A 25,200-nucleotide genomic window follows, 5' to 3' on the forward strand; every position below is an offset into this window, starting at 1 on the left:
TAAATCCTGCCCTCCTTCAGTACTTATACAAAGAGTTTGTAAAGACTTGGACCACGAGATAACTAGACTCTGTATATAATGTCATTGATACTAGAGACTTGCATCTCACCTAAACGACCATAGGTGACACGAACTTAATCCTGAGTGTTTTGTGAACTCCTACCTTTGAGGGCAGTCTTTTGATTAGTATGGGTGAGAGTGGCCATACTGCCAACAACATGCCTACCTTTTTGGGGACTTTTCTGATCTGGGAGCTGGGAACTCAATTCACAATATAGAATTCACTCCTTTCCCAAAGTAAGGATAAGTAGAGAGATTGCTCCCCCGAGGACTGATTCCAGGGCTTGAACATAGTGGCCACAACTTCTCTTTGGAAGAGAAGACTCAGTCATAGTAGGACTATGATTTATGTTCATTAGAGGGATCAGTGGTACTTAAGGAGACAGATGTAACTACATGGCATAACAGTTATTGGCCCAACTGTACTTACGAGGGATCTGTGAAGGGTTGTGCACTACTGATTGGTTAAGATGGACACATAATATATCTGTAATGAGAAGAGTTCAGTTGTCGGTCTTCAGTGGACTGTCTAGCAGTTAACAAATGGTGGATCCCGTGACTAAAGAGTTTAGTCAATTATTCACGTACCGTTGGAGCTTCGGATCTACAGGTCCATGAGGTCCCATTGGTAGCTTGGATTCATGTTGAAGGATCAGTTCTTGGTGTTGATTTGAAATGTTTAAATTGACAAGAAGTATTTTGATTATATATGATATAATCGGTATGATGTATAAGATACATCTAGTAGAGGATTGATGTAAATGAGGTTTACATTAAGTACCATGGAATAGAAAAAGAACAATAGTTTATATGTTTCATGAGATGAAATATTAAAACTATAGGTTATAAATATAGTATGATAAGTTGGTTATCATTTATATTTATAATAATATTAATTATTAAATAATTAATAATTTTCTTTTAAATAACCAAATGTAGTGGGTGGTTACTGGATCATGGTAACCATGAGTATAAAGAAAAGTGGTTTCCCATTTTTAAAAGAAGAAGTTTTCTACAAAAAGTTTGAAAAGATTTTGAGTTTTCTCTCCGGCGAAAAGAAACTCACGGAAGTCGTCAAGTAAATTCAGATAAAAGATGGTTGGGCGAGCTAAACGATCGTGCAGGTGCGAACTAAACGATCGTGCAGTGTTTACTAAACGATCGCATAGCTTTGCTAGACGATTGCTGGCCCAAGGTAAACGATTGTGTAGAGTCTGTACACGACAGACCGAGCTAGACGATAGAGCTAAACGATCGCATAGTTTTATCTAAACTATTGGACATCGACCTATACGATAGGTCTTCGACTTCTCCCACTTGCCCAGTCGTGTATGCAATCATTGTTTCCTCCGTTCGCCTGCCTCACACCAAGTTCGAACATAGCCCACATTTGGATTCTTACACCGAGAATACTAAGGTCGCCTTGTTGATTGTGTCAGACTCAACTCGACACCGTCGAGGTTTTCCGGAGGCTGTTCGCTGTTGTGGAGAGTTCGTGACCGAGGAGATCGTTGAGGACGAGCGCGAAGTGTTCATGCGGTGTTGCGGTCGTGTAGATCGAGCATTCGTGGTTGCTGTTGTTCGATCAGAGTGCACATCAGAGCATAGAGACGCTTCTGTCGTTGTTAATATAGTTTTTCCCTTTGTACATTCGTTGTTTCATGCTATAATTTCTCTGTAAACTGTATAACCACTTGTATTGAAGTCGACTGTAAATGATTTGTAGGTTCATGATTGTAAGTTAGAATAGTCTTGTTCTGCTGCTCATGGAAATCCCGATTCCGATTTTCGTACAATTGTGAATCCGATTTCCTTCACCTACTCCGTTCAATGAGTCAATAGTCTCGAGCCTTCAACCAATCCTCAATACCCTACCTCAGTCACCATCTTTCCCTCAAACACAACCAGCCTATGAACCAGACCATACCTTATACTCCACAAACCAGACATCCTCACAACAGTATGCATCACACCAACACCCATCGGAGACCCTGCTTCAAACATTCTCTGAAGACCATATAAGTCTAACCCTGCTTCACATATCACATTCTAACACTACCTCAACCTCTGCAAGCTCATCACAGCCTACCATCACCACCCGCCCCCCATGCTCCAACTCATCCTATGATCACCCAAGCAAAAGCTGACATTTTTAAACCAAAGGCCTGGATAATAAGCAAAGCAACTGACTGGTCTCAAACAGAGCCCACCAAAATCCCTATAGCACTTGCAACCCCTTAATAGAAAAAGGCGATGGATGAAGAATACATGGTACTGATGAGAAATAAGACATAGACACTAGTTCCTCCATCTCCATCTCAGAATGTTGTTGGAAACAAATGGATATTTCGCCTCAAGTGGAGCATGGATGGCACGATACAGAGGTATAAGGCCCGACTAGTAGCAAAGGGCTTTCATCAACATCATGGAGTCGATTTCTTTTAAACATTCAGCCTCATGGTGAAGTCCTCAACGATCTAGGTAGTCATCAATGTTGTTGTATCACACAGTTGGATGCTGAGGCAACTTGATTTCAATAATGCATTCTTAAATGGAAGACTAACTGAAGAAGTGTATATGAACCAACCACCAGGATATGTCAGCACTCAATATCCAAAGCACGTTTGCAAGCTGGACAAAGCAATATATGGTCTGAAACAAGCATCACGAGCTTGGAATACTGCTCTCAGCTCAGTTCTCAAGCAGTGGGGATTCTATCAGTCAATATCCGACACCTCTCTATTCATCTGCTGTAAGGAAGGCTCGGTAATATATCTCCTTATCTATGTGGACGATGTCATAGTCACATGTAACAACACTAAACTCACAGAACAACTCATACAAACACTGGACATATATTTTGCACTTAAAGACCTCGACTAACTTCGATATTTTTTGGGAATTCAAGTAAACTATCTTGACTCTGGCTTTTTGATAAATCAGTCGAAATATGTTGATGATTTACTACACAAGCTTAATATGTCTGATGTGAAACCAGTGCTCTCGCCAACAGTCCAAGGAAGCAAACTGTACAAGGCTGGTGGACAACCTCTCTCTGAATCGTTTATATATCGAAGTACTATAGGAGCCCTTCAGTACTTAACGCACACAAGGCTGGACATCATATATGTTATCAATCAGCTCAGTCAGTTCCTTCAAACCCCAACTGATGTCCATTGGTAAGTAGCAAAAAGGGTACTTCGGTATATCAGTGGCACCAAACACTATGGAATCTTCTTTCAACCGAGCTTGAACTACACATATCTGTCTACTCGAATGCTGACTGGGCCTCCAATCTTGATGATAGAAAATCAGTGGCAACCTACTATACTTTTGTGGGAAAGAACATCTTCTCCTGGTCCTCGAAGAAGCAAGTAATGGTAGCAAGGTCGAGCACCGAATCCGAATATAGAGCACTTGCTCATGCCACCTCTGAAAGTCCTCTGGCTCCAACAACTACTAGGTGAGATGAGATTACAGTCCAACACTAGACCAACTATATGGTGCGACAACCTAGGAGCAAGAGTCTTAACTGCAAATTCGGTGTTTCATTCTCGAACCAAACATATCAAAATTGATCTTCACTTCATCAGAGACCATGTTCTAAAAGGACACATCAATATTCGCTATGTACCATCGACCGACCAACTTGTTGACTGTCTCACAAAGCCACTCAACGACACACATTTCTATACATTATGAGCCAAACTAGGAGTACTTGAAGTACCCTCTAGTTTGAGGGGGGATGTTAGAGAAGAAATTAGAAATGGAAAAGGCAAAGCTAGGGTGGAGGAAGAAGGAGGTGACTCACCAAGTAGTCAATAATTTGTTTACCACTCACCAATCATATAGTGCCACTTGTATTATTCTTATTCTTTTGTATCATTACTATTGTAACAACTATGGCAAAACTTGTATAAAGGAAAAGGGTTGTGGCATTTAATATTGTAATTGGAAATACAATACAAAGGAGAGAAAAATGGAAGTTCAAAGAAGAAGTAGTATTTAAAAAGAAATTTGAGTCCAATATTAAAAAATTTAAAACATAGGTCACGTTTAGTAACCAACTGATTTTTTGTTATTGTTTTTTAAAATTAAGCCTATAAACTTACAGCTCTAAATTTATTCATTTGTTTTCTACTTTTTACCAATGATTTAAAAAACCAAGCAAACTTTTGAAATCTAAAAATAATAGCTTTTAAGAACTTGTTATTGATTTTTGTGTTTCATGAGATTAAATGTAATGATATCAAAATATTTATCTGAAATTCCATGAAATCCCTATGAAACAAACGTAAGAGTAATAATTATGATTTTGATTTTTGATTTATGAATTTGTGTTTCTTTACGGTTTATTTGCGGTAGTTTTCGTCTATCTCGAAATAACATTTTAAAAACTTGATTTAAATTTTGAAAACGTTTTAACAAATAGATGATAATACAAAGTTCATAGCAAGTATTAATTATATAATAAAATAAGGAAATACCTAGGAAGTAGTATTTAAAAAGAAAATTGAGTCAAGTATTAATTAAAAAAACTAAAAGCTTAGGCCCAATTGTGTAGTCATTTATTTTTTATTACATTACTTATACCTCCAAATTTCTTCATTTGTTATCTACTTTTTCAATAATTTAAAAAATCAAGCCAATTATTTTTTTTAAAAAAATAAATTCATTATTGTTTTTTTAAAATTCGACTAAGAATTCAATTATTGTACTTAAAAATTTATACAAATTCCATCGTTACTGTAAGAAATGGAAAGAAAATATACTTAATTTCAAAAAAATAAAAAAATGAATGGTTACCAAACGGGCCTTTAAATTTCAAAAAATTCAACAATTTAAAAAGTTAAGACTCCGTTTAGTAACAATTTGGTTTTTTGTGTCTTGTTTTTGAAAATAAAGCATATCTACTCTACATTTCTTACAATAATTTGCATCTTTATAAGTATAATGGTTGAATTTTTAGCCAAATTTTAAAAACAAAAACAAAATTTTTAAAGCTATAATTTTTAGATTTTAAATTTTGGCTTGTTTTTTTATTTATTTTTTTTTAAAAAATCATTGATAAAAAGTAGATAATAAGAGAAATAATTTGAAGGAAAAAGTCATGTGCACAGACTAATTTTAAAAAACAAAAACAAAAAAAATAAATAGTTATCCAACCGAACTTAAATAACACATTTACCTTGAAACCATGTTAACGCACTTTGTTTTTACTTCTATTTAGAACAGCGTTGCAGGAAGAAAAATGAAAAAAGATATATATTTGTCGTATAGAAACGGCTGTATATGGTATAAATAATCTAGTATGTACTTCCATTGTCCATTACAAGAATATGACGTGTTTACGGGAATAGGACACAAGGTGCAGCTCCAAAGAAAGAAAGAAAAAGAAAAAGTCATCTTATACAAACTTATGAAGAAAGAAGGAACAAAACAATAGAGTTTTTTCCTAATAAAATAATTAATTTACGTGGATATAAAAACAAGTCTGGAAGATGATGGTGGTCACAAAAGGGAAAAGAAAAGAAATTAAAAGAAGAGAGAGAGAGAGGATAAGAAATTTTGGAAATAGAAGGGTGAAGAAAATACTAGTAGCTAGTCACATCTACTTTACTCTGCAGATACCGGAAAATCTGGGGAATGGAGAATCTTGGCTTTTCTCTGGACTTTATACACAACTTTGCTATTGATAGAAGGTTTCTCACATCTTTGTAGTCAAAACTATTTCCAAGATCAGGGTCGATCATCTTGTTCATTGACCTTGCAAAGTTTGCCCCTTGGATCCACTTTATAAGATCAGCTCCTGTTCCATCCGACGATTGTCCGGTTATCAGCTCCAGGATCAGGACTCCAAGCTGGTAAATAATGTTTCCACATTTCTGATCCATAAAATCTGCAGTTATCGAAGCCGAAAGAAAAAGTTAAATCTGCAGTTATCTTTTTAGCCTTATATTGCAATTCCGTGTTGGGAAAACTAACCATCTGACTTTGTTGCATCCGGATAACCAACGTTGTTTATGGGGGAGCAGAGAAAGCCAACATCAGATATCTGAGCAGGTAAAAGGAAGAATTTAACATATTATGCCTCAACTTCAACTTCGCTTTTATGGAAAATTCAGCAAGGAAACTCCAAAAGATTAATTCAGTAGTCAATACCTTTGCAGTGAAATTTTCGTCTAACATAATAGTGCTCGAGCTAATCGACACGTGACACATTGGGGGATCGGTGAAAAGAAGCAAGTATTCCTGCATCAAAGATAATTTAACTATGGATGCTTAAGTCCTTTGTCGTGAGTGTTTTTTGATTGTGTCGATGCATGCAGGAGGTCCTGAGAACTTATGATGTGTTAAGTGACAATATTGTTAAGGTAACTCACCAGCGCAGCAGCCACACCTGCGGCTATTTGTAGCCTCATCCTCCAATTCAAGGGAGTCCTGAGAGGATCTGCCACAGAAGACCACTGTGATTCAATCATCTATGACAAACATACACAAAACAATTCATTCAAACAACTTGGTTCTCGATGATACCATTAAGAAGATCCCTCAAACTTCCATTTCCAATCTCGTCAAACACGAGCAATCTGCATAGAATCAAAGGATAAAATGCAAAAGTACAAATTTCAACGACAGAATTGAGTTATATCAGATGGCAAACAACTTATCAATGGACATAATAGTCAATACAGACAGGTCAAAAGCAAATGCGGCGATGTTTTGATTTGATGAACTTTTATTTGAGCATTTGAAAAGTTTTTAAGCGGAGTTTCCCTCTTTTCCTCATCATCATACCGCATTTGACCTACACTGTACACCCTATCTCATTCCAAACTTATACTCGATGATCAAAATATCTCAACATGTGCCAATATAAGCATAACTCAATAAGGTAAGACATACCTCCTCAACCAAAATGTTAAAGGTCTGAATCTCTACTCTCACACATTGATGGGATTTAAAAAATATCCCAACATGTTATTCAAATAATCCAATCATTTGAATGATAGAAATATGTCATTCAGGCTTATTCTACCCAGTTGCATTTGAATATGGATGTGATATAACAGGCATGGGAAAACAACCATACGTGATGAAGTGTTAATATTCTTAGGAATTTGACACACTTTTTGATGCATCAGGAAAAGCGATACTATAATCAATATTTCTGCTCAACCATCATGGATTGGCCTAATGATAAAAAGGGAGACATAGTCTCAATAAATGCCTAAGAGGTCAAGGGTTCAATCCATGGTGGCTACCTACCTAGGAATTAATTTTCTACGAGTTTTCTCGACACCCAAATGTTGTAGGGTACAGGCGGGTTGTCCCGTGAGATCAATTGAGGTGCACGTAAGCTGGCTCAGACACTCATGGATATAAAATAAAAAATAAAAAATCAATATTTCTCTCAAAACTCTATAGACTTCTCAGGAATGCAAGTTAATAATCCACATTATACACTTGGGCAATGGGATTAGCCCAAGTTAGTGTATGGCTGACCATATGAACAAGGCAATGCTAAATAGAGCAATATCCACTATTGCACATTCCCATTGCCCTTTACAGTATTGTGTTCCTCGTACCGTGCATGTGAGGAGTTAGGACAAGGTCCCTGAAAAATAAAGCTGGAGCCAAGGCTATACTCGTTCAATTGAAGCAGTGAAGCCAACATCACCATATATCATGCACGAGGGGGGCAGGGGGAGGTTTCTCTAAAGGGCCCAATGTGCATACAGGATTCAAAAGACAATTCTTTCTTCCACAACTGGTTTAATACTAGTAACTTCTACAAATTTTTTTTTTTTTTGGTGGGGGGGGATTATGATTTAAAATAAGAGTCATCAAACCTCTTATGGCCCGTGGAGAAGCCTCTCAATGTAAGAAGATGGCGATGGTGCAAGCGTCCAAGGAGCTGCACTTCTGTGTTGAAGACATTGTCATTCAAAGCTCTCATTTCTTTTACCAATGTAACTCTGCCATCTTGAAATTTAGCATTATAAGCAGCACTCCGAGGATTGGTGTAGACAACTCTGTTGAACCCACCAGTTGCCCGTTTTATTTCCGTGTAGGAAAAACGCCTGACGTATAATATTGGCACTAAAATAGAAAGTCAATTGAGTTACATTTAGGTACTTGTTTCCAGACAAATAAGAGTAAAAGAACTCTATTGCAGGACACAGATGATGTGATCTAAAGTAGTAGGATTTTAGAGCGCTGGAAATGAAAAATACAGAAAGAGACAAACATATCAACACAAAAGAATAAATAAAAAACGCCTGACGTATGTATAATGCTACTCAGTGTATGATTAGGTATAACATGAGTCAATTCAACTAGGTTAGTTGCCATTAATAATTAATATAAGCAAGAGCAGCTCGTCAACGCCTTTAGCCAACTCCTCCACCCCAATCGGACAGAAGTTAGAAAACGAGGTGTTGAAATTCGAAAAGTTCATAACATTAGGAGATCAGTAAAGGTAAGGAAAATCCCGTACATAAGATTTTAAACCATTTAAACGTTTAATTCCTCTAGTGAAATCCGTTCTTCATCAATTTATATAATTAATGCAGCAAAATTAGACCAGGCAACAATTCTCTACCAATTTTGCTCCTAAAAATATCACTAGAAAGTGCGGTAAACGTTCAATTCGACATCACGATACACAGTTAAGAGCCAAGCTACAGAGAGGTCGGTCTCATTCATAATTCAAGCACAAGCATGAACAATCGTTTCAAAGCCTCAGAGAAGAACAATTGACGAAATATCGAGTATGGTTCAAATTCAACAAAAACCGGAACAAATAAAAGATACAAGCACAGAAAAGAAAAAAGGAGAAACAAAAGTGAAGTAGTACCAGAACGAGATCGGTAAAACCATGCGAGGAGGCGATGCCTGAACCTGTGAATCCAGGGATCCATGGCAGGCAAAATTGAGAACCCTGGTGGGGAAAAAATTTAATGATGAAACTTCTCCATCAAAATGAAGATTGCTACATTCCATTTTGTCGTGGGTGTTTCTCTTATAGACGGTTGGGCATTTTGCACGCTTTATCGGCTGACCTGGGAATTAACAGAAAAAGGGTGAGACAGAATTAGAGAAATAGAGAGAAATAGAAAGACCCTTCTGTTCTGTTTGCCTGTCTTTTTGTAACTTTTAATTTACAGCTCCTTTACTCCCAAAACTTATCGTTACCCTAACTGTATTTATCCCTCCTCATTACCCCTTTTTTCTTTTTTCTTTATATATATATATATATATATAGTTTTTTATTCCATCTTTATATTTCAAAATACTACACTTTTAATCCTAAAATTTTAAGTTTGTTTTTCAATTTAATCTCTAAATTTTACAATTTTAACTTTATTTTTTAATTTTAATATTAATTTGATCCATAAGTTTTAACATTAACGCTTTTTAGAGTCGATTTTTCATTACATAATTCAATTATGATATTTGGTGTTAATTTCTATTAATTAGTTTAAATGAATTATAATGGATTAAATTTCACTATTTTTCATCACTCTTATAATTAAATTTAAAATTTTACTTCATAATTATTTTGAATTAAATAGACGATAACTGCAAAGGTTGAAAGTGAGTATCTAATGAAAAATTAAGGTTAAAAGTATAAATTTTGAAACATAAAACCTAATATGAAACAACTTTCAAACTTCAAGGGTAAATTTGTAATATTTTTAACGTATACACTAAATTAAAATCAAACTCAAAGCTTATAAACAAATGTAGGTCCCGTTGGATAACATTTGATTTTTTGTTTCTGTTTTTTAAAATTAAGTCTATTTCATCCACATTTCTTATAATGATTTATATATTTTCTAAGTACCATGGTTGAATTCTTAGTTAAATTCCAAAAAAAAAAAAAAATTGAAAGTTTTTTTTTTAGTTCTTAAAATTTGATTTGAATTTTTAAACATTTGGTGAAAAGTAGAAAACAAATGAAGAAATTTGAAGGTGAAAATAGTATCCATAAATTTAATTTTAAAATGCAAAAACCTAAAAACAAGATTATTATCAAACAGAGTCGCAACATTTTAAAACTTAAGTATCGAAGAAAAACTAAACTCAAAATGTAGGAGTAATAGTACTTTATTTATTTATTTATTTAAAGTAAATCGTGATAATTATTTTTTATGTCTTTTCCAAGCAAAAGGAAAAATTATTCCCTTCTATGCCACGTTAATTAATATACCGTTTAAATTTTACTTTTCTCCTCTAACTTTTCTTGTTGTAATGTAATAATTAATATTCTCACCTAAAAGAAAGTCTTTTTTTTTTTTCCCTTTTTTTTTTTAGGATTTTTAATTCGTTAGGCAGATAGGATAGAAGGAACTAAAATTTACAGCATCCTAAAGATAGATGGAAATGTCTTTTTCTGCTTTGTTGTCCCCCCATAAACTGCACATTAACAAAATTATAATGAATTGATAGGTGTAAACAGTTATTTTGGGAGAATTTTAAGTTTTTAACCAATTAAGTTGTTTTAGTTGTTTAAAAAAATTAATAATGTTGTCCTAAGACACGATCTATTTTTTAATCATTTTACGCTAAAAGTCTCTATGTTGGTTCACGTATCATTAAATAACATAACAATGAAAATCAACTATAGTTGATGGTTTATCAATAATTGTGTTCTTATTGAATATGATGTGCTGTTATTATCAAATAATGCACATTTATATATAAGTTGTCAATTATCAGTATAGTTTGTCAATTATTTGTTTACCTTTACCTTTCATTTGTTGTATTTAAATACACTTCCTAAATAAAATAGTAGCTTTGCATCATATTTCATATATTGAACCTTCTATATTTGTTTCATTTTAATATCTAAATCTTTCACTTTTTTTAAAATAATAATAATAATAATAATAATGTTGTAATTTAACCTAACATAAATTTAGTGTATAGTGGTTTAATTATTTTGCTTTGTTGGGGAAGGGACAATAGAAAAGACAACCTTCAAATTCTTATATTCTCGACTCTATACATCCAACGACAATTTCATGATATATTGATTCATTGAGCAACACGATTCCAAGTTAACTTCTCATCCCTCGAGTTAAAGAACATGCACGTCATAGAGTTTTCTAAGATCTCCACCGATGCGATTGGAGCGAATTACACCTCCAATCACACGTACAATTCACCTCTAAAACGAACTACCGTCGTCGTCAACTCGATCATTTGAAGAAACTGGGTTGCTGAAACAATAACCTACTAGTCTTGTCCATCTTGCTTGAAGACAAGTCGGCTCATGACATAGAGTGAATCTTCAACAACTACCTTGGGCTCAAAAAGCCAACCATAATCGTCAATTCTCCATTTTAATTCAAAATTGTCAAATACTTGCTAGGGATGTTTGAGACATTGAGTTGAGTTCCAAAGGTTATAGTTAATATGTTGGAGTTGGGAAGTTTGTGTTTTTGGTGCATAATTATTTAGTTTGGAGTGTAAAAAACATTAGAGAGAGAGGGGAAAACAAAGTTATTGGATAAATGGTATGTGACCCTTTGTTAAGGGTTGCATCCTTTCAATTTCATAATGTGCATTCTTTAATTAAGAGATGCATCTTTTCAAATTTTGTTGAAGTTTGGTATATCCACAAAGTATAGTTCGTTGGATCTTGTGGACAAGGTGTTGCTTCCATAAGAAATGTAATCTGTTCTATCTTGAGAGATAATTACTCAATAAACTAAAGCACTAGAGTAAGTAAAATTGTCCTAAGGAGATAATATTAAGTCGGCTCAGATTCTCTCACGTTTACAAGATTATGTATTCTCTCATATTTCGTGATATTATTCATATAACATGTGCAAACTTCAACGGTGAAGATTGTCGAAGTTGGTGGAGTTGAATTATTTAAGACCGATTTATGAAGTTGGTGGATCAAACACTCTCTTGTATATAATGTACATTTTTCCTCCAATCACCAGTCTAATTAAAGTTGAAGCATGAGATCACGTCTTCTTATGAATCCCTTGAAAACGTTGGAATAAGAAATTCATTGTCAAACCCTTAAGGCAAGAAGCAAGAATAGACGAGAAAAGTTCTTTTTCATATTAACGCTTTCCTCTTTAAATCATACATTGGCACATTAGCTTCTGTTGCCATGAGACCTAATGACAATAACCAAAATACTTTGAGATTATAATCCCAAGGCTTCAGATGTTATTTGAAAATCAAAAGTGTTTTTTCTTAAAAGAAGACATTTCCATTTTTTTTTTTTAAAAAAAACTGAACTTTTGAATCATAATATTATTTTTTAGTTTTTAAGTTTGGAAGAGTAAGCATGTTTGTTACTAAATTTTCAAAATATATATTTTTTAATCTTCGAGTTAAAAAAAATGTGTATTTGGTCATTAGAAAATGAGAGGGTTGTGGGGAGGAGGAAAAAAAGACGATCAAAGTAGATTTTGGCATCTAGTGGTGGTGACAACTACGTGAAGGAGAAGTTTGAAAAAGGAAGGGAGAAAGAAGGAAAAAAATATTTTAAAGGATGTTTGGGGTAAGAATTTGTTATCTTAGTTGTGTTATAACCGTGTGTGTTTGAGATATAAATTATTTTAGTTTGGATTATAATAATATGTGTTTGAGGTGTAAACTATTTTAGTTTGAGAAATAAATATTAAATACTGTAACAATGAATAAAAAATGATGAATGGAAAATAGTAAAAATTGAGTAAATAAGAGTTTTGAAATAGTGTTGACGGTAGCTAATTTATAATGCAAAATAGTATTTCATATAGTAAGAGATAGTTATTATAGTCTTAGGATAATTTTCGCCCCAAACATAACAAAAAAGAATATTTGCCCACTTAATAGTTGAAAATGTTAACAAATATGTGTTTTTTAAAACTAAAAATAGGTATTTTCATTTTTAGTGATAAATTATGATACTTTGAAAATTATCAATTTGTTGAACAGAAAGAGAGCTCCTTAGTTAATATTAAGGTCTTTATTGAGGATATTATCTTGGTTGCTAATTCGGTTAATATCTCTCTTCTTTGTCACATCCCTAAAGGCGAGAACAAATTGTTCATAATATTGCAACTTTGACACCCTCTCCACTAGTTACTTCGTCTAGAAATATAATTGGATTCGAAGATTCAAATATCAAATGCAACATAAATCAAATCATACTGGCCAAAAGAATGATTTTCTCCATTTCAAATACAGAAATTAATAGACATAATTTTGAAATTAAGGACTTGTTAGAAATTCTTTTCAAGCCGAGGGACCTCCAACAAATCAAATGCTACGAGGGTTTTAGCGGGTCAGAATGACGGGCGCGTTTCGGATCTGACATGACCCGGACTGGATCGTCCTCATCTGGCATCTCATTTCGACGAGACATTGCGGACTTCGATTCCAATCTGGGCAGGATTATCTGACCATTACAGAAGAGATCATATTAGGTACAAAGATATCTTGTTCTTGAAATTTTCTGCTTTTGATCGAAATTCTTGTTATATCTGCAATACTACTGTTACATGTCGTTCTACATGAGATGCTATCGGTCTAGAGCGATGATTAGGGCTTGTAGTTGCTCGTATGCTTCTTCTTCGTTAATGAATTCACGTTTTTCTTTAGTTATTTTTTATCTGTCAAGGTATTGAAACTGGTGTTAGTGCAAGTGTTCGTGTGTATAATCTTCAGAGAGTGAACTAGCTATGAAGTATCTGGATATGGCGTCACGGCCACTTCAGTTGGCATCAGGAATGCTTAAAATTTTGTTCTGTTAGTTACTTTGATTTGGTTTAGATTATCCAGTTTGAGAATTATGTTCCTAAAGTATTTAGGTTGCGTGGCAGCTTGGAAAGGAATAATGTTTTATCCGAATATCGGGAAGCTAATGAATTGGAGAGTGCTTGAAGGCACAGAAGGACCTAAATATGTGTTTATGCCAATCCACTTGCTGGAACTGTGTCTACTAAATTTTCACATGTGAACTATAATTATAAACAGCACATGTTCTTGTTATTTTGCTATCAAATTATCGAAAGAGAAAAGGTGGTTTTCTTGATATTTTTCTTCCAAGATCATTTTTCCCAGGAAAGTTTATCTAATCCAACCCTTCTACTTCTACTTGTTACAACTTTTGATCTGGATTCTCAAATCCATTCACGCGAGCTTACTCAAAGCTTTCTGCCTTCTTCATTTTCATTTTTCCCGGTCCACGAGACATTTGGTTGCTATCGTTCATTCAGCTTCAGCATTTTTTTTGTCTGTTTGGGGGGGTGGGGGGGGGAAGATTGAGAATGGTTTGTTTATATGTACGATCTACTTGAAAATGTGACTTAAACTTGAATGTGATTGATTTCCAAATTTTGATTGATATGATCTTCTAATTTTGGTCGTTTTTACAGGTGGCCATAACTATGAGACAGCAGGGGCAATATTCTGATTCAGGACTAGGCTCATATTCAGTCTCTCAAATGCATCACGTTCCCAGTCAAAGGGTGGAACAAAGCCACCCTGATCCTTTTGAAGGACGGCTGGAAGCCTTCACTCCAGAGAGAGAGCATTCATATGTAGCTTCAAAAAATGAGGATCAATGGAGATGGGAAAGAGATGAGTCGAAGATGCCAAATTCTATGGCCTCTCACATGTTCAATGAAGGCAAGCATTAACATATCACTACTCCTGCCACGAATGATTGCTTGCATCTGTTTTCCTCGGAAGTCTTTTTTGTACGTTAGGATATCTTTTTTGTAGACTAAGTAACACAAACCATTTTAGGTACTTGTTTACTGAAATCAACTTCAACCTTCTTTGATTCTTTTGTTTTTTTTCTTAAGTTCGATTCAACATTGAGAAGTGAGGAAGATTTACACCTTTGACCCCTTGGTTAAGGGCATATGCCTTAATTAGGGCCCCCCCCCCCCCCCCCCCCCCCCCCCCCCTCTGTTGGTTCCATACCCATCTTTATTTAGTCTACTGACCATATGATCTGAAATTCTCATCTGTGCTTCCTATGCAACATTGAGTATGTTCCTTGGCAAAATGAAAAAAAGAAGTTAAAAACATGATTATAACTGCCTTATGGCATTTACATTTGGATAAATTTTACTTTCGCATGATATAGTTCTTGGAAACAGGATTAATTATCAGACTGTTAATGAGAAAGGAATAGAACTATTAATTCTTTTAGATTCATCATTCCTATTCAGAAGTTATGAAGACCGTGTTTTTCCTTTACAAACCTGTCCATTGAATGCTTTTAATATTCGTCAGATATACTTGTTGGGCATATGAATTTGTTTTGCTGTTTCATTTCCTCCTCCTCTCCCCCTCTTTTTTCCTTTTCCCCTCTCAATTTTACCTTGAAATGGAAAATCATTATGACTCCAGGTACTGTAGGACTTATTGCAAATAATACATTTGTAGCTAAGGTCAGATTAGCTAGGGATCCACACACGTGGTTATCAAGAATAAAATAATTAATTGATGCCAAAAGAGTATATCCATTTTATAATGGTTGGGTGTGTGATATTCATCATAATATCAAGCTGTTAACTGTTTATTGATAGAGAGGATTTTTAGTCGCTGTTATCGTAAATTCTGTATCACCTTTCCCCTCGTACATATTTCCCCCTTTACTGGGATGTTTATTCACTTCTCTCATGCGAAGGATTTCTGCCTTCTCTTGTTCAACGAAGTTTTTGAAACTTATGTACTGAGAAATATGCTTGTTTAACATAGGTCAAGGGGGTGATGCCACAAGATCATACTTTCAAGGTCAGAGACCTAATCCAAAATTAGTTATTGAGAAAGGAAGCAATAGCGATCCCAGATCTCAATCCCATGGAAAAAACATGGAAACTAGGTTTGGAGATGGTCCGCTGCCACAGAATTTTGATGGTCTTGAGCAGAAATTTATTGATGATATCATTAAATTGGCCAAGGAACAAAATGATGCAGAGGATGAGGAAAATGCGAGACATAGAGAGGTATATTCACATTTTCCTATTTCACTAGTTGCATTCTCGTTTTTCATATCATCTTTACTGAACATACTCATTTTGATCTATATCTTCAGAGAATTGTGGCAATCAATGCTCAGTATGAGGAACAATTGGCAGCACTTCGAGCTCGACATGCTGGACGTCGTGATGAGTTACTACGAAGGGAATCAAGTGCACGACAACATCAGTACCAGAAGGGAATAATGGACCATTACCCAAATGGGGGCATTGGCCCAGGTGATCCTCGTGGCAACAGTGGAGTAACAAACTTAGCTGCTTCTGGACAAGCACATCAAAATTATGAATCTGAACACTTTGATTCCTTCAGAGAACGAGCACGGTTTCTTGGGAACTCCGCACGAGATCCTAATTTGGATCCTAGAGGTTCCTATCCAGGTGGCCGAGTTTATGACACTGGCTCACGGTACTACTAATCAAAGTTGCTTACATTAGATATGCTTGCTGTTTTATCCTCGGTGTGGAATAGGCTCCATAACTAATGATAGTGCTGTACTTTCATTATAAAATAACGTATTTTTACATTTGTTCGATTAGGCTTCCGTAACTAACCTATTAGTTGTATTTTCATCCTAAAGTTATGCATTTTCATGTTGCATGCCCTTTCTATCTATAAAGCCCATGATCTATGATATCTCTGGATCCCAGTTTTTGTCGACTTGATCCAATCAATGTTTAAATTGTAGCATATCCTCCATTTTTTGCAGCTTTGGAGTTGGAAATAGTGGCTTTCCATGATCTGATTATGAGCTTTTATTGGGATTATGTTGCCACTTTATATAAAAGCTTATTCTTTAATGCTTTACATAAAAGTTTGCTTTATGGGAGTGTGCATGGTTTCCTTTCCTCACCGGTATATTCTCTATTGATTTGCGAACTCTACTGTTCAGAATATATTTACATATATGGGCTAAATTATAAAAAATACCATTGAATGATGTACTTTGTAAAATATCGTTCAATTTTCATCATTTTTGTTGTATGGATATCCTCGTGTTTCTTTTTCCATTTGTTCAAAAATGATTTACCTAATAAGATAGTTATGAGTGTAAAAAGACCAATATTTTTTTATTTGCTCGCATGATAACTCTTTTTTCTCTTTTAATTAGTTTATAAATGATATTTTTCCCACCTTTTATGATCTCTATTTTGTTGAGGATATTGCGTTGGCAAGATAAGGAAACCTCAAGGTGAGTTACTCCTCTCTCTTAGTCCATGAAACTTCATGTTTATCTTATATCTTCATTTAAAAATTCTTTGAACCCATTTCAATTCTTCAAACATGATAGGTTAATGAATAAAAATCATGTTATCCACCAACGATTTGGACATTCTAAGTTTTGCTCATTCTACCAACTTATTAAGTTTTGAGTATAGTATAACATGGTGGTTAAAACATTTTTACCGCTTATAATTTTTTTTTTTTTTAGATAGTAAGGGGGGATTTGAACTCATATATCTCTTGGTCACTAATGTAGAGCTATGTTTGCTTTAACACTGATCCAACAATTTTGAATGATCTTTTAAATCTATTTACATATATTAATTAAAAGATAAAAAGTTGCGTATGATAACTCCAAGTATAAAAATTATCTAAAAGAATATGCATATATGTACATCAGTATACCTTTTTAGGAAAGCATTTATTCAGTGTATAATGCTTTGTTTTTCCGTGTAAATATTCTTTGCTGGTTACTTTAGGTTAGGTTCCAATGGCGAATCACGTGGCATGTGGGTATACAATTTCCATTGCCTTCAGATCTTGACCAGCAATACGGTGGTCTCACTTTTCTGTCTCTCTACCTTTTTGTTGGTCTTATTAGATTAAAATACTATTTTTTGAAGTTTATTTAATTTTAATTATTATATTTTTAATAATTTTATTTTATTTTTATCGAAATTGACTAAATAATAATAATAAAATTTAATGGAAAGAAACATAATATGTGAATAATTTTCAAAATTTAGAGTAAAAATACTAGCATATAATTAAAAGTTTCTGAAAAAAAATCAACAATAAACAAGTATTAGAGACTAAATTTGAGATCTTTTGAAAATATAGTTACTAAAATTGAACAAATTCTAAAGTAAATGAACCAAAATGGTATTTTAACCTCCCTTTTATCATTATTATTATAAATGATAGTTGTTGAGGTCTCGTTGTGAAATTGCTTGCTCAACCACATGTAGATTTTTAGGGGAATATTCGTTTGATAAATGATTAAGAGGTCATAGGTTGAGGTGTGTTTGTATTACATTTTCAAGTGTTTAATTTAAAACACAAGTCATTTTGGAAGAAATTAAAATGTTTGACAACCACTTAAAATAGTTTTTCAAGTGTATTTTAATCTATTTTTATCAAAAGTGTTTAAATAAAAATGAATTTTTTGAAAAATATTTTTTTCTTAAGTCAATTTAAACAAGTCCTCAGTCTATGGTGTCTATCTATATATGATTTAATATTCTACTAATTTCTTTAACACTTAAATATTGTAGAATCAGACGTGTTGTTCCAAAAAAAAAATAAAAAGAAAAAAAAGATCATGGTGTTATTCTCTTTTAAGAATTCACTTTTCTACTCATTTCTTAGTTACCCCTTTATTAGTGTGCATGGCTGGAATTTTGATTCAGTGAGAATTGGATGCCATTCCCTTTTTCTTTCACCTAGGTTTCCTATAAGCCAAATAGAATACTAGGTTCATTCCCTAATTTGTATAAAGCTACTGATGGGGCTTTGTTTTGTTTTGTTTTGTTTTTATTTTATTTTATTTTGTAATTTTACCTAAATGGAATGATTGAGGTCAAAATCTCTGCCTTGCTCTCACCTCAATATTTCAAAAAAAATTATATTATTTTTAATATAAAATATATGCTCACTTCAATTTTTATCAACATCATTTACATGGTACAATATATTATTCGTTGTTTTTAAATATAGAAAATTGAACCAAAATATTTATAAAATATAGCAAAATTTTAGAACTATCAATGATAGACACTGATATACTTCTATGTCTATCATTGTCGCTGATAGATACTGATAGAAGTCTATTAGTGTCTATCATTGATAGTTTTAAATTTTTGCTATATCTTATAAATATTTTCAACAGTTTTACCATTTGAAATAATTTTTCATATATTATTATCTATCCCTAAAAAATTGTTAATCATTTTCGTCGTACTTTAACTTTCATTATATTTTAATCTATATACTTCCACATATTTAAAGTTAGTCGTTATTCTGAGCAAAACCTTAAAGATAGTCCATGTTTTGTTAGTTTATGGTTGATTTTCTCAACATTTTAAAATTGTATTTTCATTTATAAATTTTGAAAACATATTCAATATATAATATATAATATATAATATTGTATAAAAATTATGATCATTATTATTTAACTAATTTCAATAAAAATAAACTTTAAATGACTAAATTTAAGATTTCATTGAAAGTACGTGAACTATATTTAAATAATGAAAGTGTAAGGATTAATCTTACTTTTAATATTGTTGGTGTTTTCGGTTAATTCAATTTGTGTTTTGTTTTTTTTTAAATGTAATAAACCAAAAACATGAACAATGTTAAAAGTAAAAATAACATTGAGAAGTGTACAATTGAGGCAGCTTGAACTTATAGATGCAATCTCACTTTCAACCTCATACCCCAATGCCCCATCCTCCAATAAGAAAATTTAAGTTTGGAAAATCCCTCCAAAAGATGATTGACAAGAAAAAAAGAACATGTCGGCTTTGTATTTATTTGTAATTTTATCATTTTTTTTATAATTCGAATAATTGTATAAAAAATTACATTTCTTTAATTGAAAATTAATATTTGTATTATTTGCGGGAGTTTATAGCCAATACCATTCCACTGTATCCCAATGGGGCTCTAGCGCTCTGCTCTGCAGGAGCTTTTCGATGGACCATAAGCATAAAAGTTCGTGGAAAAAAATTAATTAAATAATACTTTTCACAATAAAAAATATACGGATTTTCCTCGTATGAGAGTTAAAGATTGATTTTATAATTTCCATGAACGAACTAAGTAATTTCAGATAAATTCTGCAAAGTAGTTGTAAGAACTCCTAATACTCTCTCTCTCTCTCTATATATATATATATAATGGGCTATAAAGAAAACCTTTCATCTTCTTTTTGTTCCTATATTAATAGTACATGTTTGTGATAAGATGTGATTGTGTATACGTATCTACTTCGTTGATAGGACACGACTATTTGAATGTAAGTGTCTTTTAAATTCATTAGATGCACTTGATGTTGATGAGACGTGCTTGTTCAGGTGAAAGTTACACGTTGAACTAGTGTATCCATTTATGTATAAGTAACTTATAAAAGTTATATGAAAATTTGAAAGTCCATAAAATTTGAAAAATCTACCAAAAGTGTATTAAAAAAAAGAAAAAAGAAAAAAAAGATGGAAACTAAATCACCAGGAGTGTTTGACTAATTGATGCATTTTTGCATGTCGCTTTTGTGAACTTATTTCCTTTTGATGTCTGGCTTCGTATTTGCCTAATTGTTTGTAACTTAGGAATTATATAGCATGTATGCTTTGTTATGGAGTACCGAAGTTATATGGTGATATTATATAATCACTCATTATTGTTACATTCTTTAAAATTGTTTCCATGTTTTCTTAAAGTTCATCGAAATTTTTAAAAAATCGAAAAGTTATTCACAAATACGTTCTTTAATCCCCAAAATTTTATATTCTTCATCAATTTCTTTACATTGATATAGTTATGTAGTCCATGGCAAAAAATTATTTAGTATATATCATTTTCTATTTATTGAATCTCATATTAGTCTTCTTAAATATATTTTGAGACTTATCTATCTATCTATATACATATATATGTATATATAAATATATACAGAGAGAGACTAATATTGGATTAGAAGATTTGTTAGAATGTAATAAATTGTTCTAAATTTTGATGATAGCTTGGAAAGGTAAAAAATAAAAAAGTTAATAAGAGAATGACACAACTAAAACAAGGTTTTAGAGAGACAAATATCTAGTAAGAAAATGAGAAAGTATTTAAAGAGAGAAACAAAATTAGAGAAAGAGAACAATTTTGGAGAGAAAATAAGTTGGAATGACACAAAAATTTTAACAAAAAAAAAATGTTATGAAGAGCAGCCGAAATAATTTGAAATAATAAAAAACCGAGCAAATTTTGTAGAGGAAAGTTAGTGACGTGAGACACAAAATTTTATGATAAACCAAAAATATATATATGGACATATAAGATCGATTTTCGTTTTAAAGTTATTTCTTTAATAATAAAATACGTCAGTATCTACTTTTTATATAGTTAAAAATAATTTATTTTACTATTATTGGAGGTTTATGATCATAAAAATTAAGTTTATACATTATTTATTTATTACGTATATAAAATTTTACATACAAATTAAATATTATTTTTAAACTTTAAATTAAAACTTCAACTTCTACATATTTATTGTGTAAAAAAAGCATTTTATGTGTGTAACACGTATTCATTATTAGTCTCTCTCTCTCTCTCTTTTTTTTTTAAATATATATATATATATATATATATATATATATATATATATATAAAAAAAAAAACTCATAGTACTCTCTCTTTCAATAAAAAAAAAAAAAAATCAAAGTATTCCCAAAAAATCATTTGACATTTATTAAAATTTGTTATTCTAGAAAAGTAATATTTTTGCACCTAAGTCTATGCTCCTCTTTTTCTATCCACATAGAAAAATAATTTTTAATATTTTTTTTAAACCTCAAATATTACATGATAGTTTTTAATTGGATGTGCTGCAGAATAGATCGACTACACTCAAGTTTTTTCCTATAAAAAAAAGCAAAGGCCGATGTCAAAAAAGGAAAAGAAAAATCTGCACAAAAAATTATAGTTAACACAAATATAATCAAAATGTATGCAGAAATTAAATTTGAATCCTTAAAAACAAAACCATACAAAATGAAAATTAAAATATCATTTTCATTTATATAGTATGAGATATGTTTAATTTTACGTACTATATTTTTAAATGTTTAATTCAGTTTATATATATTTAATATATTTTAAGTTTTATTCAAAATATATAAATTAAAATTGAACAAACTTCAAAATTTAACCACCGAAATGATATTTACCAAGAAAATAATAATTATTTACTCGACAATATTACAACTCAAATTTATGCTGGAGAGTTTTACTTTCTCAATATATATATATATATATAACCGAGAATTTTCAGCATTCGATTTTGCAGTGTGTCTAAATTCCTTTTTATTTATTTATTTATTATTATTATTATTTTATTTATTTATTTATTTTTACAATCCAGATTCCGTTTCCCCGCATAAATAATTAAACAAATAAACAATTATATATACATATATCACAATTTCGCACCACAAATTGGAAATTGCATTTGGGCGAGGAGAAATATATAACTCTCCTGGAATCCTCTTCACACAAAAGCTCCACTTGTTTCTCTGCAAATCCGCCATTTTCTCTCCCTCTGTCTCTGTTTCTCTCTCTCTCTCTCTCTCCCCCCCCAATGATCTACTTTTCCACAACTAGTTTCTGAACTCTTCTCTTCACCCGTCTCGCTTTCTCTGCTATGGGCGGTTTATCCGAAGATCTCTCTTCATCCACCTTGCCTCTCGACTCAGATAACGATCAGCGAGTTTACTTCGTTCCATACAGGTAGATTCATTATTCCACACTTCGATTTCTTGCTTTTTTGCTACAACATTTTCGAATCTAAATTACACCTTTATTGGAAGCTCGAATTGGGCAAATGCGATTCTCTAATCTATTCGTTTAGTTGAGAATTTTTACGAGGTAAGATTGGAAAAAGAAAACCGAAATGTGTCTTGCAATGGTGAAAGTAGTTGGATACTGAGCTTAGATGAAGCAGCTTTTTACTCTTTTGAACTGTTGTGAGGCTGCGTCGCAGTGGAGATCCTGACAAAACCGGGAACGCAGTGCGTCTAAAGAGAATTTACGATTTGAATTGTTCAGGTGGTGGAAGGACGCGCACGATTCCTTAACAGGTGATGCTGACGAGAAGAGGGGACTTCCCTTCCTGGCATCGCCAGGTTCGTCGTATGCTGGACCGATGAAGATCATCAACAGCATTTTCAGCTCCGATCTTGTGTTTAATCTGAGAAGAGAAGAGGATTCTTCGCAGAATAGTGAAAATGGTGAAGTGGGCATTTCAGGGAGGGACTACGCGTTGGTCTCCGGAGAAATGTGGGTGCAGGCACTTAAATGGTGAGTGCTATGCCACGACTCTTTTAAATATTTGGATTATTTCTGATGGGGAAGTTAAGTTGATTACATTGCATATCTTGATAAGCGGATATTCGATTGCTTATATTCAATCATCCCAATCAATAGTTCCAATGTTTCTTGAAAAGAAATAATTGTATTATTGTGAATGGAATATATTATTCTCTCCATATCTCCAGCTTCATAACTGAATTCTGCATTGAAGAATAGGTAATTCAGTTTTCCAAAAGGCAAAAGCTTTCTTGAACTCCATGACCTTGAACATTTGCTGCAATTTCATACATCTATGAAATTGTTTCCTATAAGAAAAAAAGCTTCCATGAACACTTCTGGTACAACTTTAGGTACCTTTCTTTACCTAATATGTTTTGAACTATCAACACTTCAGGTTCCTATGAAATTTCTGTCTAGATGGGTATGGGTTTGCCTTTTCTTCTCTTTCTTTTCTTCCCCTAAAATATTTTTTACTTGTGTACATTTACTAGTTAGCTAATTAATTATAGGCGTCTCCTGTTTCCGGTTAGTTAATCATGTTATTAAGAAATGATGTGCTCCAAGTCACAAAGATACTGAGGGTAGCTATAGTCTTACCTTGATTTAGAAATTGGAAGGTCTTTTTGTATTAGATTTTGTTGTTTGAGGGGTTTCCTCAACCCTGGGCCCTTAGGCTGTCTCCCCTTTTATTGTTTTGAATATGTAGTTACCTGTTTCTTATCCCAAAAAAAAAAAAAAGAAAGAAAGAAAAAAGATATGTGCTCTTCCTTGCAACCATAAATTTTTTCACGCCCAGATGTTTTCTTTATGGCTGAATTTCATCATACAAGACCATTTAAGGGTTCCTTACGGTTTTGTGCTGTAGGCATAGTGATTCCAAGTCTTCAACGAGGAATGGTGGTAGCTTTTCCGTTGCAGAAAATAACATTGCAGATGTTTATCCTTTACAACTAAGGCTTTCTATCCAACGGGAGGCAAATTTATTGGGAGTGAGAATAAGCAAAAAGGTCACTTGATTATCATATCAAATTTTATTAATCTTTGATTCCATGACTTTAATGATAGTTTGCGGACCATTTAGCATTAACAACTATTTGTTCGGTTGGAAATTAAAAGGGGAACTCTAATCTTAAATATTTTGAGGACTTCAATTTACATCCTAGTAGCTGTCTGCCTACGACTATAAGTTTACTAGTTCATGAGTTCATTCACTCTGAAATGTTGTCGGGCCAACAGTGTTCCATGAGAATTCATGGTGCATGTAAACTAGTTTGAATTCTTGGTCATGCTTGGCACAATTTTTTTAAATAACTTTCAAGTCAGTTATACTATTTTGCATTGTGTGATGGTATATCTTTTTTACGGGTAAATGAATTGTTTAATAAATTTCAATGGATTTAAATGCGTAGTTTATTACTAGTAGCACCATAGCAGGTGGACTTTTGCGTGTGGGTCTAACTGGTGACCTCTTTATTCTGAAGCAACGAATGTTCAAGCAGGTGGTCAAACATTTGATCTGAAATGAATTTCTTTGAAATCCTCTGCTTCCAGGCTCAAAGTGGAGCAACTTGGGCTTGAAACCATGGTTGGGCATTTTGATAGGAACAAAAAATTGAAATGGAAATTAACAGAAAATAGTATTAATAATCGATATTAAGAAAGAAATTACAAGCTTCCCAACACCTTGATAACATGAATTTCACCACAACCTATTTCTAGAAATTGCCTGCTCTCTTTTTATAATTGTGAACATACAGAAAATTTTACATAATTTCACATATGCGACTAGTAATATTTCCACTATTTTCCTACTGATGTTCT

The 25,200-nt window shown here is 32.9% G+C and overlaps 3 protein-coding genes across 8 annotated transcripts in view; 2 read left to right on the forward strand and 1 right to left on the reverse strand.

The window, feature by feature from the left end:
- Positions 1–5,328: 5,328 nt before the first annotated feature.
- LOC120089479 (Protein kinase superfamily protein) lies at positions 5,329–9,245 on the reverse strand. The gene is made up of 7 exons (XM_039046965.2): positions 8,921–9,245; positions 7,914–8,163; positions 6,598–6,650; positions 6,444–6,511; positions 6,223–6,312; positions 6,046–6,115; positions 5,329–5,959 (listed from the first exon to the last, which is right to left on the reverse strand). The coding sequence occupies exons 1-7, from the start codon at positions 8,982–8,984 to the stop codon at positions 5,655–5,657; spliced, it is 900 nt and encodes a 299-aa protein (XP_038902893.1). The 5' UTR covers positions 8,985–9,245; the 3' UTR covers positions 5,329–5,654.
- Positions 9,246–13,223: 3,978 nt separating this feature from the next.
- On the forward strand, positions 13,224–16,704 carry LOC120088240 (ubiquitin carboxyl-terminal hydrolase). The gene is made up of 4 exons (XM_090305998.1): positions 13,224–13,502; positions 14,454–14,706; positions 15,790–16,037; positions 16,127–16,704. The coding sequence occupies exons 2-4, from the start codon at positions 14,466–14,468 to the stop codon at positions 16,484–16,486; spliced, it is 849 nt and encodes a 282-aa protein (XP_090162124.1). The 5' UTR covers positions 13,224–13,502; positions 14,454–14,465; the 3' UTR covers positions 16,487–16,704.
- Positions 16,705–22,503: 5,799 nt separating this feature from the next.
- Positions 22,504–25,200, forward strand: part of UBP8 (ubiquitin-specific protease 8) — a 28,903-nt gene continuing 26,206 nt past the window's right edge. For 5 of the 6 annotated variants that reach the window (XR_016524067.1, XR_016524068.1, XM_039045159.2 and 2 more), the window contains exons 1-3: positions 22,504–22,797; positions 23,116–23,367; positions 24,245–24,386. Coding sequence is in view for 4 of the 6 variants with exons in the window: in XM_039045159.2 (XP_038901087.1) it covers positions 22,712–22,797; positions 23,116–23,367; positions 24,245–24,386 (480 nt within the window). In the remaining 2 variants the exon portion in view is untranslated. The remainder of the gene's footprint in view (positions 22,798–23,115; positions 23,368–24,244; positions 24,387–25,200) is intronic. The other variant, XM_090306201.1, reaches the window with a different exon arrangement.

Source organism: Benincasa hispida, chromosome 10 (assembly GCF_027475165.1).
Source record: "Benincasa hispida cultivar pf3 chromosome 10, pf3_genome.v1.1, whole genome shotgun sequence".
In the NCBI taxonomy this organism is placed as follows: Eukaryota; Viridiplantae; Streptophyta; class Magnoliopsida; order Cucurbitales; family Cucurbitaceae; genus Benincasa; species Benincasa hispida.